The following is a 17523-nucleotide window of genomic DNA, read 5'->3' on the forward strand; positions in this document are numbered from 1 at the left end:
TTGCAAAATGAGATTTATTGTCGTCCCAATGTACCATTCACTTGACCGAAGTTTGAAAACTTTTGGAATTATTATCAAATTTTCGATTTCGAATGTCTATAATGACTGGTCTATAAGTTGATGATATAATCATTCTGAAATTGACATAACGTCAAATTTGAAATTTGACGTTTTGTCTTTTGATTTAGGTTAAGGACAACGACTAACTCCTCGCAAATAAAATAATGTATTGTTTTAATACATAATTTATTAATATGCATCTATGAAAACTATTCCTTTTTTAAATCGAATAATTTAACCCTGCGATACGGGACGTATTTTAATATTATTAAATAAATTGGGGCATGATAGAACCTGTATAAAAATTAAATAACGAAAGATTAAAATAAAACAAGCAAATAATAACCTTAATTGATTTATTTTTACATCTTCTATACAAATTAACAGATCTCAGTGCTCAGAGTAAATAATTAATACTAAATAAATAGTCAAGTGCATTGATAAAATTTTCAAAAATTAATTGCAATACAAATAAACTGGTTACAATCACAGTTAAGAATTTGAGAGGAAATTAATGGAAATGCTCACATAATATACAAACTTCAAAAATATAAAATATTCCAACACTTAAAAAACCGAATTAAACATTTATTTAATTGGCTTGTGTAGGGAACTAGCCTCTCAATTTCTATAAATTTTTTTAATCTAGATTGTGCTAATTTCGAAATCTGTCATGTTCATGTTTTGTACGATAAAATCACTAGTAAAGCCTTAAAAATTCTATTGAGTATTTGCATAATTAATGTCATATAATACTCAAATGGACCATCAACAAAGGCGATTTACAGCCATTTTAATTAAATAACTCAACAATATAGACGATATTTTATATCATAGAATACTTAAATATGAATTGAAATAAATAGAGTTCCCACGGCGTAGATAAACAATATTGAACGAGACCCGAATTTTGTACTAGAATCTTCTTCGCCACTTTGACTACCTTTTAATATGTTTAATTAATTTTTATGACTGTTTAATCACGTAGAACTTGCATGTGGTGCCTATATTTATCTATTCCGTGATTTAGACAAGGATATAGTATGATTTTAGGCAACTTGGTGTAAACGCGTTTGTTGATAGTATATAGAAATTATTCTATGAACTTTTTGCCTCAGAAATACGTTTGCGCGGGAAAAAATTGGACGGTTATCATTGCACAGACATAAATTCTCGAGTTTCAGCAGTTTGACAACATGCGTCTACTATATTTGTCTATCAAGCCTTTCGCACGTAACAGTAGGCTTTCAACGTAATTGTATCAATAGATGTATACATCGAAACGGTGTCTCTTGAAAATAATTATTACAATCGGTACTATTATAGTGAAAAATCCCAAAATTTTTGAGTAAAACATTTTCAGTTTTACAGAGTAACCCTGCTGAATTTAATTTTTCATACAAATATTTAACGTAGTTGTTAACGAATGTATTTATTAATTATTAGCGAATAATAAACTATCTTCTCCATTTAATAGTTAATCAAATATTTGTTCATTTTTACTAAATTTTTACCTTTAACAAAATATAATATTTCTAACGTTAAAACATTACAGCCGTTCTCTTACTCATTACGCTGTTAAATTTTCCAAAGAAAGCTGTGTATTCCATGCCAATAAAATACCTAGTCCAGTCGAATACGACCTTGGAATTAAATATATCATTCTCAGTTCATTGTTTTAAAATATATACAGCCTTAGAAAACGTGAATTAAGTAGTTGCCATGGTTACGTTATTTCCAAACAGTATTTACAATTATTAGGCCTATATATCTTTAATACGAAAATATTAAAAGATTGATTTATTTTTAAATGTATCCGATTTTTTCTTTTTAAGAAATATATTTTTCTTTGACAAACACTTAATTCGATTAAAAACAAGATATTTTCAATTTAACCCAATAAAAAGAACTTTATGAAAATAATTTTGACTAAATAATTACACAATTTCTTAAATAATAAATATATGACCCCAATTTGATGATGCAATCAAAGCACGGTTACGAAAATATTACAATTCATTAATTCTAATTTCTTAGTTACTTCGAGTTCATTTATTATTGCAACTATTAAACGGTTTATAATTAAGCCAATATTAAGTAATATTAAATAAAATATTTATCGTGTCCACTCGTCCCACTACTATACACTATAAATAATCCCCCATATAACGCGGTATATACTTACCTCTTATAAAGCGAAGATATTTCAAGATATAATTCTTTAGCGTGAAATTTATAATGATATGTATGTGTAATTTATAGTGGTATAGTTTCGCGTATCATTGCACCTGTTTCAATTTCGTTATAAAACTAAACGACGTAACTATTAAATTTGTGTTCCTAGTTTTTTATTGTTCAAAAATACGGTTTTACGTGATTACTCCTACAAAGCGATTTACTATAACGCGGTCCGGGTCTAACGCGTTATAGGGGGGTTACTGTTACTGTAGTTTGTTCTAGAAAAAATAAATTTCATTCCAAGGTCGTAATTTTTTCTATACTAATTACAATTAATAAAGCTCAGACCGACATCTTAACATTTTAAAGTATATTCTAAACATTCCGAATACTAAAGCGTAATACATATAAGAATAAAGATCTGATTTAAGGCATATTGAGGCACTTAAGTTACAACCATTACTAAGCACTATGGCAAATGTATATACTTAATAAATAATTAGATTTGTAGCATTTTGTGCTTTTGTTACGTAAATTTGTTCGCGATATTACTTACGCCTATCAGAGGAAAGGGTTTTTCGGGTTCACAAAACTTCCGTTGGTTGCCGGCTGAAAAAAAGTAAATAAATTAATTGACCTGCCTGGCTTACGGTATTTAAACATCACGTAATTACTACGAGACGTCGTCGAAAACAGAGCTATCTAAAATGCGACTCTCATCCCTGAGGTCGTAGGTTCGATCCCCGGCTGTGCACCAATGGACTTTCTTTCTATGTGCGCATTTAAAATTTGCTCGAACGGTGAAGGAAAACATCGTGAGGAAACCGACATGTTTTCTCCTCACCTACTTGCCTATTAGATTAAAATAATGATCATGAAACATTCAGAAGTCTGAGGCCAAAACATAAAGAGGTTGTAGCACCACTGATTTATTTTATATAAATTTAATTAAGACAAATTAAATGCATAAATTATCGCAGCCTATCAACATATTAATTCATCCTTAATGAACAAAACTACTTCAAAACATTCGTGATAAATTATCTATTGTATTATTTTTGTGGTTTTTCCTTTATAGCAAAATATGCGTCATTTTCCGGTATCAAGATAAAACCATCAAAAATTCCGTATATTATTACGGTCAACGTCAACAATGATTGAGATGGATAAAAGCGGGTCAAGAGAATTATCAGTCCGCAAATTATTACTAAATGATAAACAGGGTCTAGGAACTTCATTCGCTAAAATTTAAATATAGACACTACTAAGCTTCATTCGGTAATGCGATTTGTGCTCTGCAATTTTGTATCTTAATTATTACTAAATTACATGATTTTTCAGCAATAAAATACAACCGATTATCTTTTTTAAGACAATTCGTGTGAAATTTAGCACGCATCTTTAACTCTGATGTCCCCAATGAGCCTAAATGTAGTAGTTTTCATGATATGTGATTTATAACAAAAAAATACGTGTTACTCTACCCCAAGCCCGTTTCTTATCATTTAATTTCTCACTAAATTTATTAGTATTTATTTAACCGGTCGCCTGAGCCTCGACTCATTTAAGCTATTGCGGATGGTTGAGTATTAAGAAAATCCAAAGTATATAATATCATGAGCACATCACACATACACACCCTGACATATATACCCTCACTTTCACATAACACAGCCGAATTAGTTATTACTTACTTAAATGTATTTAATATTTTTTGAAGTGAAACTTCTTTAGGCGCATGAGGGTAAATTTTTTACGGATGAAATGCAATAATAATATTAGCGTCACGAAGATGTGCAGCGTTTTTGTCGAAGAAAAGGGAGAGAGCGATTGAGGAGAGTGAGAAGGGATATATAAGGAAACGAATTACCTAAACCTTATAGAAGTTCTAATTTTAAAATTAAATTTTCTTATAGAGAATTTACGAAATATTAGTATTTTATGCCTAATAATTTATTGAAATCTCAAAACGAATGGTAAATTAAAATGCCACGTGTTTTTATTATCGAAGAAATAAATTAAAAAAATTACATTTATAATGTGTATTAATTTTCGACACTATTAATATTTTAATGACAATTAAATTCATATTTCTTACATATCTTCCTTATTCCCTCCCTCTAAGTCTCGGAAACCTAAACTTTTAGATTTGTATAAATATGAACAAGACTTAAAAATTAGTTTGCCAAAGAAGTTTCACTTCTGACATGTGTACTTTGTACGCACGCACTTTATTTCTTTTTGTAAATGTTTGAATCTTTTTGTTTTACATAATCCATCTTTATATAATTTACGTTAGCTGTGTGATTAAAAGAAAATTAAACAAATATTTTTACACCAAAAACTGACGTAAAATATTTTATAACGAAGAAAAGTTTAATTGTACGTGGGTGGAATAAATGCACTAGTATCACTTCCTCTATGTTATCAACGACATTATGCAAACGTTTGGTCTATATTTATCAAGCATATTTGTATATATACTATATTTATTCTATGAAAGAAAATGATACTAATTAGGCAATATTAGAGATGAAAAAAATTAGGCTCAGTATCCGTAAGAAAAATCAGTTTCTATTACATTAATATGTACATTTTTCGTAAATAATATATGAGTATGTGAATCGAATGATATATAATGTCAATAACGAGATAATATAGAAGATAATATTACCATAAATGGATTAACAGAAACTGGTGCAGCACTCCAACCTCCATTGAAAAATGGATTTTTGTTAGTGAATCCGTCGTTTGTTTGAAACGGATTGTTACTCATCACATTTTCCTCTGAAACAAATATTATTTTACAATTTATTATTATCTTGTATAATCCATGAACTTAGTATGTTTTGTCACGTTTAGACACTATCAAAGTAAAATGATAGTGATAGGGACAAAACATTCAAAGAATAGTGGTCAACTAAACTTTTTTAAATTAACATTAAAATTTATTACTAAATATTTAAACACATCCCAATTATTTTTGTTTCCTTTAAACTCTGGTACATGTTTTATGTAAAACATCGCGTGGTGCGTAAGAAACTGCGTAGGATTTCCAGTAACGACCTAGTAATAAATATTAATATACATTATATGAATGATTGATCATCGAATGATTATACAAATTCAACCGTAATTAATATCTACTAAATACGTGGTATAGTTGCTTATTGGAAGGATTCAATAATTATAGGTAAAGACTGATGGAAACTTTTTGGTGATCGGAAGTTTGTGATGCTCCTATAGAATATTCCCCCTAGAACCAACTTAAAATACCCCTAAATATCGTTTAAAACTCCTTAAGTTTTTATTTTACACTCGGTTTGAGATATAATTTCAAATGTGCATCAAAAATACATCCAACTAATATTAAATAGTATACAATTTCTATCTAGGAGTAGCTTTTTGATATTTCAATTATGGCCACCCTTGGAGTGGTAGTAGTAAATATCCCCTAAAACCCTCCCAGGACATCTAGATTCCCCCCCCCCCCCATCTAGGGGGAATCGTGCGTGTTTTTTGAAGAAAAAAAACTTGTATAATGTACCCCCTAAAATCCCGGGATATCTAGATTAGAAAAACACCTAAGTTGGAATCACAGTCACAATTAGTGCAAGCCAAAGTTTTGTTTTGTTTAACAGACAAACAAAACGCGCTTCCTATTCGCTTTAAAAAAATATCTAAGTTAGCGTATAGTCACTACAGTTTTTAAATATACCCTATTAAATCCACTTACCCATAGTTTTTTGTTGTCTAAATACTAAGTCGAGGTCTGCTAGAGCCGCATAGCGATCATCTGTAAATATAATTTTATTAATCATTTGTTATAACAATAATAGGGAAGTGATATTATGCATAGTACAAGGTTAATCGGCCTGTTTTAATGACAATGTTAGATAAATATGTATTCACATCTTATTACAGCTTTCTTTTTAGTTTGTATATAAATTGAAATATGTTTCTATGGTGGATCAAACACTTATTGATATTGTAAAAAGCATTATTCATTTTAATTCTCTTCTTATATCTCAAATTTGTTAAAAACAGTAAAATTGTCAATACATAATAGCATTTACTTTCACCTAGATCCTGTAACCTTAAAATGATTCATTGCATTTAAATGTACCTCATTAGAATTCTGTCTGGTTTTTTTCTATACAATAATATTTCATATAAAATGTATGTGATGAACCTACACCGCAATACTATTGACCCAACAAGACACAGGTCACACTTTATAATGAGTATGTTGTCTACCAAAGATAAAGATAACATAGACGTAATTCTCACTACACTAATCAAATTTAATGATCAATAACTAGGCTAAATGTTACACCATTTGCTAGCAAACAAATAATGAATTTCTATTTGAAACATTCTGTTTTATGTGGTTTATCATACAATAATGTAGGTCTATGTTAAGCAGTCATATATTCATTAACTATAGCCATTAGACTTACTAAATCAAGCTTAAATTCATTACAGATGACACAATAATGACATTACAGGTATTATAAGACATTCAGAATTCTTACAGTGCATTAAACACACTGATTTGGATCTGCTGTACAAATCATTTCTCTGTCTTAAAAAACATTGTATTTGTACGCCTTCCAATGTGAAATAATTTAATTTTTATTTATATCACTATATGAAAGCTGCATTACAATATCTAAGATGATAGCTATGTGAAAACGGAAACTTGTTTTACATAAAATGCCACAGATATGTTTTCAGTAACTAGTTATAAATATACATTGTTTTACTAAATGAGGGTAGCAAATTCACAAAAAAAAATTGTGTAAGGATGGAATTATAAAAAAAAATAAGAATGAGGATTATATTTAAAGTAATTTTTAAAATTCCCAACTAATAGAAGGCTTAATCAAAAGTTTGTCATTATTTTATTCTGAATTCTAAAATATGGCAAATTCATTCTGTTATTTGTGATTCAATAAAAAATTGGAAAAACCCTACAAGTATATTATTTTAATGCTGTTAAAATTACTGTTATCAATTTAAGAATGAGTCAATAGATATCATTTTCCCCAAATAGATAAAAACTATGACTAACACATAAAAAATATAATTAAAAGGGTACCCTTTAATTATCGAAATTATACCTTGTATGTAATGTTTAACTTACTTGTAGCAGAATTTGTTGAATTAAACGCTGATGTGCTTGTAGTTGAAGATCGACTTGTATTGTTGTTGTTAACACTATTGGAGACAGTGTTATAGTTTTGAGCACTGTTGTATATATTTGCCGTCGAAAAATCTACAGGGAAACTGCAACAAACATTTCGTTAACTTTAACACACATTATTTATCTATCAGCTGAATATTTTATCTAAAGAAATCTCTTTATATTCATAATTTTTTGCTATTTTTTGCTAATAATGATTATGAATTTTTATGATTATATCAATAAGTCTATATATAATATGAGGTATTAAAAATACTCACTCAGGTACTACAGGAGCCATAGGGGCGACAGGTGCAGCGTTATTGCCGTTAAACAAAGGGGGCGCGAGATTATTAACAGGCCTAGCTATCTTATGATTTGTTTCTTGAACAGGTGTGGCGGATATTGCTTTGGTTAAATTCACTGTATTGTTGTTGAGTGAATTTTTAGAGATCGGTGAAATCGCAATCAATGGCGCAGTAATAGTTGCACTGACCGATTTCTGTTTATTTTTATTTTTTTGTGACGATGTGCCGTTTACAATGGGCATATTGTTAGGCGCTGATTCTAGATAATATTGCTTCTTTTCATATTTATCAGACATGAAATCTCGGACGCGTTGTTCGTCGGTATAGTTCACACTTTCACCCTCATACAGGCCTAGCCAAACACGCCTGCAGTAGTCATTTCCTCTGACTCTTATAAACTCTATTTCTTCTGGAGTAAAGGTAGCCATGGAAATTGACTTTACGCGATGTGGTGGAGTGAGACCACGCCTGAAAAATAACTCGGTCAGTTTGTTTGTTATTCTAATTTAACTGCATTACGTAGAAAACAATACTTACAACATTCCCGAACATTTTGAGCACACGAAAGAACCTATCGTTGTATTAACATAAGTAGGCCCTCTTTGATTACAATCTAAACAATACTTGTTTCCATTTTGCGAAATTAGCTCACGTAAAATTTCTAAATTTTTGTCGTCCTGCTTGCGACGGTTCGCAGCCATTTTCAATGTATTTTTGATCAAGTGTGAAGTTTTGAAATTTGAACTTTCAAGAGGATACAAATGTCAAAGTTCGAAAAGTCATTTCTGACAATACACACTAGAGTGTTGCTTTTTTATAATATGTACAAAATATTTTGCTGGTGTCAACATTTAACAATTTATATAAACAATAGTCATGTAAAAAATTATTAAAACAACAGCTATTTCATAATTTGCGAAATAAGGTTGGAAATTGAAACCGTAACGTATTTAAGCGTTATTACTTTTGTTTCTTTTTTATATAACAGGGTTGCCCCCTGTTGAGGGCAATCCTGTTGGGTGAAAATTAGGGGTTGTATGTATTTTTAATGCTGTGTCATAAAAAAAATTTAAAAATTAAAAACAAATATTTAGAGGTGGACTATGGATAGGATGAAAAATAGATGTTGTCCGATTCTCAGACATACCCAATATGCACACAAAATTTCATGAGAGTCGGTCAAGCCGTTTCGGAGGAGTTTGACTACAAACACCGCGACACGAGAATTTTATATATTAGATTACTTACTAAGTTCCACAGACAATCTTACTTTGTCCTTTCTCACCGCAGATAATAAAAAGCTAATTAATACAAGCCACTAAAGGAACAATAATGAAAAACGAATGTAGATTTCATAAATTTATTGTAAATGTTTTGAAATATCATTTCCATTTTGTTTCTTATTTGCAATCCTTGTTCCAAATTGAAGAGCTCGTTTAGGTAATATAGCGACATCTGTTAATCCGAGGTGCATTGCTAGTAGTCTCAGCATTAATTTATCTCCTACACCCATTCCTAATTGGTCACTAGGGAAACACCTACAATAATAAACCTAATTACATTAACCTATTAACAATGACTTATAGCAAATCCTTTCAGTGTATTGTTTTTATGATTTTTTGTAAAATTTCAAGACTAATTCAGCGATAAACAGTGACCCAAAACCTATACACACTTTTTATACTTTCAGAAATGGAAATATACTAACTTAAACCAAGGTTTCAATTTTAAAATAAAAGAAGAGAATTCCTCATCTAAATATGGCAATCTTGGTATTCTACCATGGTCACATATAACTCTATTGTCCCTCGCAAGGTTCCTGTAAGATATTCTGCTCCAATCAAGCATCATTTCTTTTCTTAAGCCAGACCACCCTTGGCTCTTATATGCATTACGATGTCTAGTATATCCTCCAAATAACTCATCTGCTCCTGATCCAAGTAAAAGAACCTACAATTTGAAATCAGAATAATGTATGTATAAATTTTTTTAGGAGGAATGGCTTTTTTTGAACTACAAATACAAATATATATCTATTAATGATAAATAATCTTACTCTACATGGAGACACAGTGTGGCCCATACCCCATGCTGCATACCACAGTGCTGTCCCTAAACTTTCATCTAGTATAGTTCTTCTGGGATACACAAGGTCAGCTATTGTATGAGATTGGGATATTTCTAAGTCTTTCTTTTCAACATTAACTTCATGGAAAACCCATCTTCTGCAATAAAAATATTGAGGATGAGGTGAATAGTATTTTATATTTCAATAAAATGCGTAAATAAGATTAAACTTTCAAAATATTCCTGACATATTATGTGGCCACGCATTTTTATTTTGTTTTAAATAGGAAAAGTAACAGCCAAGTTACTTTTCCTATTTAAAACAAAATAAAAATTATTTTGGTATTCTCTTCTATTGGTCTATACAGGATGTCCCAAAAGTCGACGTCAAGTCGAAATTTTCTCATAGGTAATGCCACACCAGTTATCAGAAAAATAAAAATTAAGTCATGTATTTTTGAAGTTATGGAAATTTTCCTTTTATTCCAGAAAATGTACACCATGTGACAGTTTTTTCATTCCTGTTGTTACAAATATTTACTTTTTGCCAATTTTTTTTCTCTTACGTCATCCTGAATAGTGCTTTATGTAACCTATGATCCTAAACCCTGTGCCGATCACTCCAACTTGTAGGAAAATGTCATTTTATACCGTAACAAGTTTTCAAAATAATTTTTCGCACTAGTTCAACTGATCGTCCTGAAAAATAAATGTACTACTTAGGGGAAGGTCTGGTCTGTGTTTTTACGGTTCCCAGTACGACATGTTTGCATCGCATGGTAGCACAGGTGCAGACCTACCCTACCACATCCCTCTGATGGGTAGGGTGGCGTGGTCTTGGGGGGAGTGCAGGTCACTGAGATCCCCAAGGCAAGTTTGGTGGACTATCCTTCTCGAGGTTGCCGACCCCGTTTTTGGTCTATTACCCTATGTAATAGACGCAACTGAAACCACCAAGCTATCTGTCAACCCGTCAAAAACGGAACTAGTCTTGTTCACAAACCGAAGGGTTCTTGGACCGTACAGGCTACCAAAACTCTTCAACTCAGAACTAAAACTAAAAGAAAACGTCAAGTACCTAGGTGTGATTCTAGACAGCAAACTGCTTTGGAACAAACACCTTGAACATAAACTAAACAAGGCCACGATTGCCTTTTATCAATGTAAAAAGATGCTAGGCGTCAAATGGGGCTTATCGCCTAAGATTACGCTATGGCTCTACACTGCCGTAATCAGACCAATGCTGGCTTATGGAGCCCTAGTCTGGTGGCCGAGTACAGAACTCCAAACAGTAATAACTAAACTTGGGCGCTTCCAAAGGCTTGCCTTGTCCGCTGCCAGTGGTTGCATGAAAACAACGCCAACTTCAGCATTGGAGCTAGCCCTCCAAGTTGCACCCCTTGACATACACATACAGCAGGAGGCAGCATTGGCGGCCATCAGGCTTATGGTACTGGATTTATGGGGTAAAAATCATTACAGCACACACACAGCGATCCTAAACAGGGCAATAGAATACCAACCGCTAATAGCTGCGCCATGCGATAGGATTGTTAATCAACACATGCTAAACAAGAAATACCATGTACAACTGAGAGAAGAGGAATGTGATCAATCGACCGCGAACGAGCTACGCATATACACTGATGGCTCAAAAACAGGGAGCGGCTCCGGTGCTGGCATATTCTCTCAAGATCTCAACATCAAAACACACCTACCTCTAGGCATACACAGTTCGATTTTTCAATGCGAGTGTGTTGCCCTAACCGAAGCAGCCAGAAGCGTAAAGCGGTTGGGAGTTAATAACCTTTGTATTAAGCTCGTATCCGACAGCGCGTCTGTGCTGATGGCGTTAGGGGGTAACACGACAAACAACAAACTGGTGCTGGAGTGCCACAATGCACTGGAGGCATTCGCCCTGACGAACAGGGTCACCCTACAGTGGATTAAGGGACACAGCGGATCTCTCGGCAATGACGCAGCCGATGAGCTTGCGAGGAGAGGCTCGGAAATGTTGCCGGCAGGCCCGTATCCGCTCCTACCCTTGCCCTTCTCGCAAGTGCGAACATGGATTCGCCAGAGATCTGAGGAACTCCAGCACCAACGTTGGTCATCAAGTGTGGACTGCAGGCAATCCAAATTGGTTCTGCCAGTGGCTAACACAAGAATGACTAAACAACTTTTAAATCTAACCAGAAATAACCTCAAAATAATGATAGGGACAATCACGGGCCATTGCCTCCTTAATAAACACCTTTATGTCCTAGGCGCGACAGACAGCCCCATGTGCAGAGGCTGTTTCAACGCAGAGGAAACAGTCACCCACGTAGTCCTGGAGTGCGAGGCTGTGGCTAAACAACGTACAGAAATCCTCGGAACAGTGAGGTCGCTCCGTGAAGCCTGCGAAGTGCCCAGGAAGCTTCTTTGCTTCTGGAAGGAGTTAGGCTGGCTTAGTTAGCCAGGGCTCACGTACAACGGACCTAGTGAGCGTCTAAGTGCGGAAAACGAGTCCACAAACCATACCATACCATACCATAAATGTACTACTCCAGTTTGGCAGGCTTTACAAGTTCGCGCATTTAATAAGGATTCTAACGTGGTATAACACTTACTTCATTATTTCTTAGATCGGCCATAAAAAAATTTTTTGTTAAACAAAGTCTGTTTTTAAAAATTTCTCTGGGATTACAAAAAACGATTCTAGTGTACCCAAAGCGTTCCTAAAGGCCGATTTAAATTGTCTTAGTGTTTAGTGGAGTGCTTTAGTACAACTTGAAAGGCAAGTTCATTAGTGCTTTAGTGCGTTGCGAGTGAACGTTTGCATTTCTTCCAGTAGAGTATCATTACAGCGCCACAATGAATGCGCAACGATGTCGGCAAATACGGTCTATTCTACGCAAAATACTAACTGTAGTTATGGATCAAATAGAAGACGAGATTTTATTCGAAATAAATAAACTAAATATAAATAATAAACAAAATAGCTTCTTTTAAGGCAGTGTATGCCGAATGCCTAGCCGGTTTTATTTGTATAAATTGTTTTTAACGTTCCACAAACATTCGTGAACAACATATTCAGACACAAATTTGATAGTTGTATCTTCCGACCATTTAGCCATCTTTAAAAATCAAAAAACACGCACGCGTTTCGCGGCACTTATGCACTCTCCTAAAGATTTAACTAAATTACGTGTTTACACACAACGAGGGAAGATCTCGGGGGGTGCGCGGGCGCGGGAGGGGTATCACTTGAAACAAAAATACAAAGCGATTCTATTTTGATTCAACTTGAAAGTCAAGTAGAACCGTACTAAAGCAAGTAGCGTTTACATGTTTCAACTAAAGTACTATCCTAAACACTAAGATAATGTAAATCGGCCTTTAACCACAGCGTGGTTTAAATAAGATGGCGTAAAGTGTGAGCGAGACAGATAGTGACGCTACTTATTGCTATTGACACACGCACTACAGTACAGTCTACAGGTCAGTACGCAACGCTCCTTCGTTTACTACGCATCTGTTCGTATTCGCTGGTGTTATTGTTTGTGTTCTAACTACTTTGGCTTCGTTTACGGACTTGTTTGCTTGTGATTTGGATTTTACATTTGTGATCTACGACGACCTTTACTTTTCCCTGGACTTACGTGTTATTGTGTATTTGTACCATACCATGGCTACGTACACTACACAGGAATATGCTAACATGCACCTCATTTATGGGGAATGTTTATGTAATGCCAGTGAAGCCGCTAGACGGTATCGCGAGAGATACCCTAATGCAGATCGCTATCCGGATCACAGAGTTTTTACCAATGTGCACCGTCTACTGTTCTCTGAGGGCCGACTGCCAAACCAAGTGCACGGTGAGGGTAGAATTTCACTACCCTACAAGGCAGTTGTCCTTCAAGCAGTTGATGAGGACCCAAGTTGTTCGGTACGTGGAATTGAGGCCAGCACAGGTGTGCCCAAAAGTACAGCTCACCGAATACTACAAAAAAAGCGGAAGCAGTAGAATTTGTGAATAATGGACGATTTGACCGCTTCATTTCACGATCTTTTTTAAGGAGATGTCGAGCCGGTATTGCAGCTGAAGGACGGCAATTTGATCATCTTTTATAAAAACAGTAATAAATCTAATCATACAAAAGAAACTGTCTATTTTACTTATTTGCGTCCATATGTCATAAGCGTCACTATCTGTCTCGCTCACATTTTATGGAATGTCTCTCTCCATCTTATTTAAACCACGCTGTGGTCATTAGGAACGTTTTGGGTGCGCTAGAATAATTTGTTGTAATTTCAAAGAGATTGTTAAAAACAGACTTTGTTTACCAAAAAAAATTCTTATGGCCGATCTAAGAAATAATGGACTCGGTGTTATACCACTGTAGAATCCTTATTAAATGCGCTAACTTTTAAAGCTACATGCCAAACTGGAGTAGTACATTTTTTTTTCAGGACGATCAGTTGAAGTAGTGCGAAAATTAATTTTGAAAACTTGGTACGGTATAAAATGACATTTTCCTAAAAGTTGGAGTGATCAGCACAGACTTTAGGATCATATGGATGACGTAAGAGATAAAAAATTGGCAAAAAGTAAATATTTGTAACAACAGGAATTTTTTTTTTCTGATAACTGGTGTGGCATTACCTATGAGAAAATTTCGACTTGACGTTGACTTTTGGGACACCCTATATATATTTGATTTCTATTGCTCTTCAAGTAATTATGGTAAATTGATCACCTTACCTAGAGCAACATTTTTGTTTAAGTTCATTATATGATTGTCTGCCAGTAACTCTATCGTGAACATCATAAGTACCATTTGCTATTGACACACGCACTACAGTACAGTCTACAGGTCAGTACGCAACGCTCCTTCGTTTACTACGCATCTGTTCGTATTCGCTGGTGTTATTGTTTGTGTTCTAACTACTTTGGCTTCGTTTACGGACTTGTTTGCTTGTGATTTGGATTTTACATTTGTGATCTACGACGACCTTTACTTTTCCCTGGACTTACGTGTTATTGTGTATTTGTACCATACCATGGCTACGTACACTACACAGGAATATGCTAACATGCACCTCATTTATGGGGAATGTTTATGTAATGCCAGTGAAGCCGCTAGACGGTATCGCGAGAGATACCCTAATGCAGATCGCTATCCGGATCACAGAGTTTTTACCAATGTGCACCGTCTACTGTTCTCTGAGGGCCGACTGCCAAACCAAGTGCACGGTGAGGGTAGAATTTCACTACCCTACAAGGCAGTTGTCCTTCAAGCAGTTGATGAGGACCCAAGTTGTTCGGTACGTGGAATTGAGGCCAGCACAGGTGTGCCCAAAAGTACAGCTCACCGAATACTACAAAAAAAGCGGAAGCAGTAGAATTTGTGAATAATGGACGATTTGACCGCTTCATTTCACGATCTTTTTTAAGGAGATGTCGAGCCGGTATTGCAGCTGAAGGACGGCAATTTGATCATCTTTTATAAAAACAGTAATAAATCTAATCATACAAAAGAAACTGTCTATTTTACTTATTTGCGTCCATATGTCATAAGCGTCACTATCTGTCTCGCTCACATTTTATGGAATGTCTCTCTCCATCTTATTTAAACCACGCTGTGGTCATTAGGAACGTTTTGGGTGCGCTAGAATAATTTGTTGTAATTTCAAAGAGATTGTTAAAAACAGACTTTGTTTACCAAAAAAAATTCTTATGGCCGATCTAAGAAATAATGGACTCGGTGTTATACCACTGTAGAATCCTTATTAAATGCGCTAACTTTTAAAGCTACATGCCAAACTGGAGTAGTACATTTTTTTTTCAGGACGATCAGTTGAAGTAGTGCGAAAATTAATTTTGAAAACTTGGTACGGTATAAAATGACATTTTCCTAAAAGTTGGAGTGATCAGCACAGACTTTAGGATCATATGGATGACGTAAGAGATAAAAAATTGGCAAAAAGTAAATATTTGTAACAACAGGAATTTTTTTTTTCTGATAACTGGTGTGGCATTACCTATGAGAAAATTTCGACTTGACGTTGACTTTTGGGACACCCTATATATATTTGATTTCTATTGCTCTTCAAGTAATTATGGTAAATTGATCACCTTACCTAGAGCAACATTTTTGTTTAAGTTCATTATATGATTGTCTGCCAGTAACTCTATCGGGAACATCATAAGTACCATTTTCAGTTTTAAAGGCAACATTAATCAGGTCAATAGGTTGGTTTACTGGTACATATTTATCTGCTAAGTATGCTAAAATAGTACAATCCAATCCCCCAGAAAACAAAATACCAACCGTGCTATGGCAACACTCATTAACAGTATTCAGGCACTGTTTACATTTATTTGGGTGTGTTTCTAATCTAATTTTTACACTTTGCTCTAATAAAAGCAATATTGATTGCACCATCTTTAATATAATTTCTTGTTTTAAAATTTCCTTCAAAATTGTTTGCTTACATGTGTAGTTTTTAGAGATTTGATTGATATAATCAATGATTCCATCCTAAAAAATGATAAAGTAATAAAAATTATACTATAATATTTTCTGCTTGGAATAAGTCTTGTACCTTTAATATTATATGCATTACTGGAAGTAGAACCAATTTATAAGTAAAAAACATGTTTCCTTCTATGTGGATAAATTGATGATACAATCTCTTACCTCATCATTAAGATCTTCTAAGATGTCATCTTCAAATCTAAACTGTTCATCAGGTAAAGTTTGGTGTATTTGAATTGTGCTATACCAGTTATCAAGAGAGAAGGTTCTGGAATCTTCAGTATGCCAATTGAATGTTGATATTTCTTGGGATTCTATATTTAATTTATGAATATTTAGTGATGGTATTTCTACACATGGGTACTTTCTACCTGGAAAAAAGAACTTTATAGTTTTTGTAATAATGTAATGAAAAATCATATTAACCGCTTCTTACCTAATACACTACTTATAGTTATGGATTGCTCTGATTTATGCAACAATAAGCTTCCTCGACCAATCCTGTCCCTCGAGAAATATATAGTTTTTAGTAGTTTATCATAATATACAATACAAAAAGGACCTTTTAGTGACTTTATCACATTTATGATGTCATTGTCTGATAAACACTAAAAATAAAAAAACAACAGGTAAGGTATGATGTTACATGTTATTAGAGTATCTACTTCACATGTATAAATTCTAATCTTACATACTTCTGTAAACTTTTGTATTATTATCTGCGTATCACTATAATTTTTATCCCACTCGAGGTCAAATATATCGCCATTAAAAAGAAGGACACCTTTATCATCTTGCAAAGGTTGTTTGGTGAGGTTAGGTCCTTGACTCCATAAAACAGCACCACAGAAAAACAGTGTTATATCTTCGCTGACTTGAGTAGAACACAATTGGACACAATTAGGACCTCTGTTTTTAAGACGTTTTATTACTTCTTCATCCTAAAACAAACATTCCTGTAAAATTTTGTGGTTGTAGATTTTAATTTTTTTTATTTATATACAAAAATTACTTTGGTAATACTGCTACTTGGATGAAATAAGATTTCACACAAAATACCGCACATTTTAAATATTTCGTTTAAGAATAGGTTATCAAACAAAATATATAAGTGCCCAGTGGAAGAGCGAACTTTAATGTTTTGATTTTTTAACTTTTATATTTTGTTTACTTTGTCACTTTCGAACTGACAGTTGAC

The 17523-nt window shown here is 33.7% G+C and overlaps 2 protein-coding genes across 6 annotated transcripts; both read right to left on the minus strand.

The window, feature by feature from the left end:
- Positions 1 to 399: 399 nt before the first annotated feature.
- Positions 400 to 8467, minus strand: LOC125055970 (arf-GAP domain and FG repeat-containing protein 1). Its single transcript, XM_047658763.1, has 6 exons — positions 8269 to 8467; positions 7705 to 8199; positions 7385 to 7527; positions 5975 to 6034; positions 4913 to 5025; positions 400 to 2847 (listed from the first exon to the last, which is right to left on the minus strand). Exons 1-6 carry the CDS (start codon positions 8430 to 8432, stop codon positions 2800 to 2802), a joined length of 1023 nt encoding a protein of 340 aa, XP_047514719.1. The 5' UTR covers positions 8433 to 8467; the 3' UTR covers positions 400 to 2799.
- Positions 8468 to 9077: 610 nt separating this feature from the next.
- Positions 9078 to 17508, minus strand: LOC125055689 (asparagine synthetase domain-containing protein CG17486). Of its 5 annotated transcripts, XM_047658164.1 has the most exons (8): positions 17338 to 17506; positions 17021 to 17266; positions 16762 to 16933; positions 16488 to 16696; positions 15928 to 16328; positions 9788 to 9956; positions 9440 to 9681; positions 9078 to 9269 (listed from the first exon to the last, which is right to left on the minus strand). In XM_047658164.1, the coding sequence occupies exons 1-8, from the start codon at positions 17389 to 17391 to the stop codon at positions 9092 to 9094; spliced, it is 1671 nt and encodes a 556-aa protein (XP_047514120.1). In that variant the 5' UTR covers positions 17392 to 17506; the 3' UTR covers positions 9078 to 9091. The 5 variants fall into 5 exon arrangements, with proteins under 5 accessions (XP_047514120.1, XP_047514121.1, XP_047514122.1 ...); XM_047658165.1 differs by lacking the exon at positions 16762 to 16933 and having other exon boundaries at positions 17110 to 17266; positions 17338 to 17508; XM_047658166.1 differs by lacking the exon at positions 17338 to 17506 and having other exon boundaries at positions 17110 to 17251.
- Between the last annotated feature and the right edge of the window lie 15 nt (positions 17509 to 17523).

The sequence above is a fragment of the Pieris napi genome, chromosome 14 (genome assembly GCF_905475465.1).
Source record: "Pieris napi chromosome 14, ilPieNapi1.2, whole genome shotgun sequence".
In the NCBI taxonomy this organism is placed as follows: Eukaryota; Metazoa; Arthropoda; class Insecta; order Lepidoptera; family Pieridae; genus Pieris; species Pieris napi.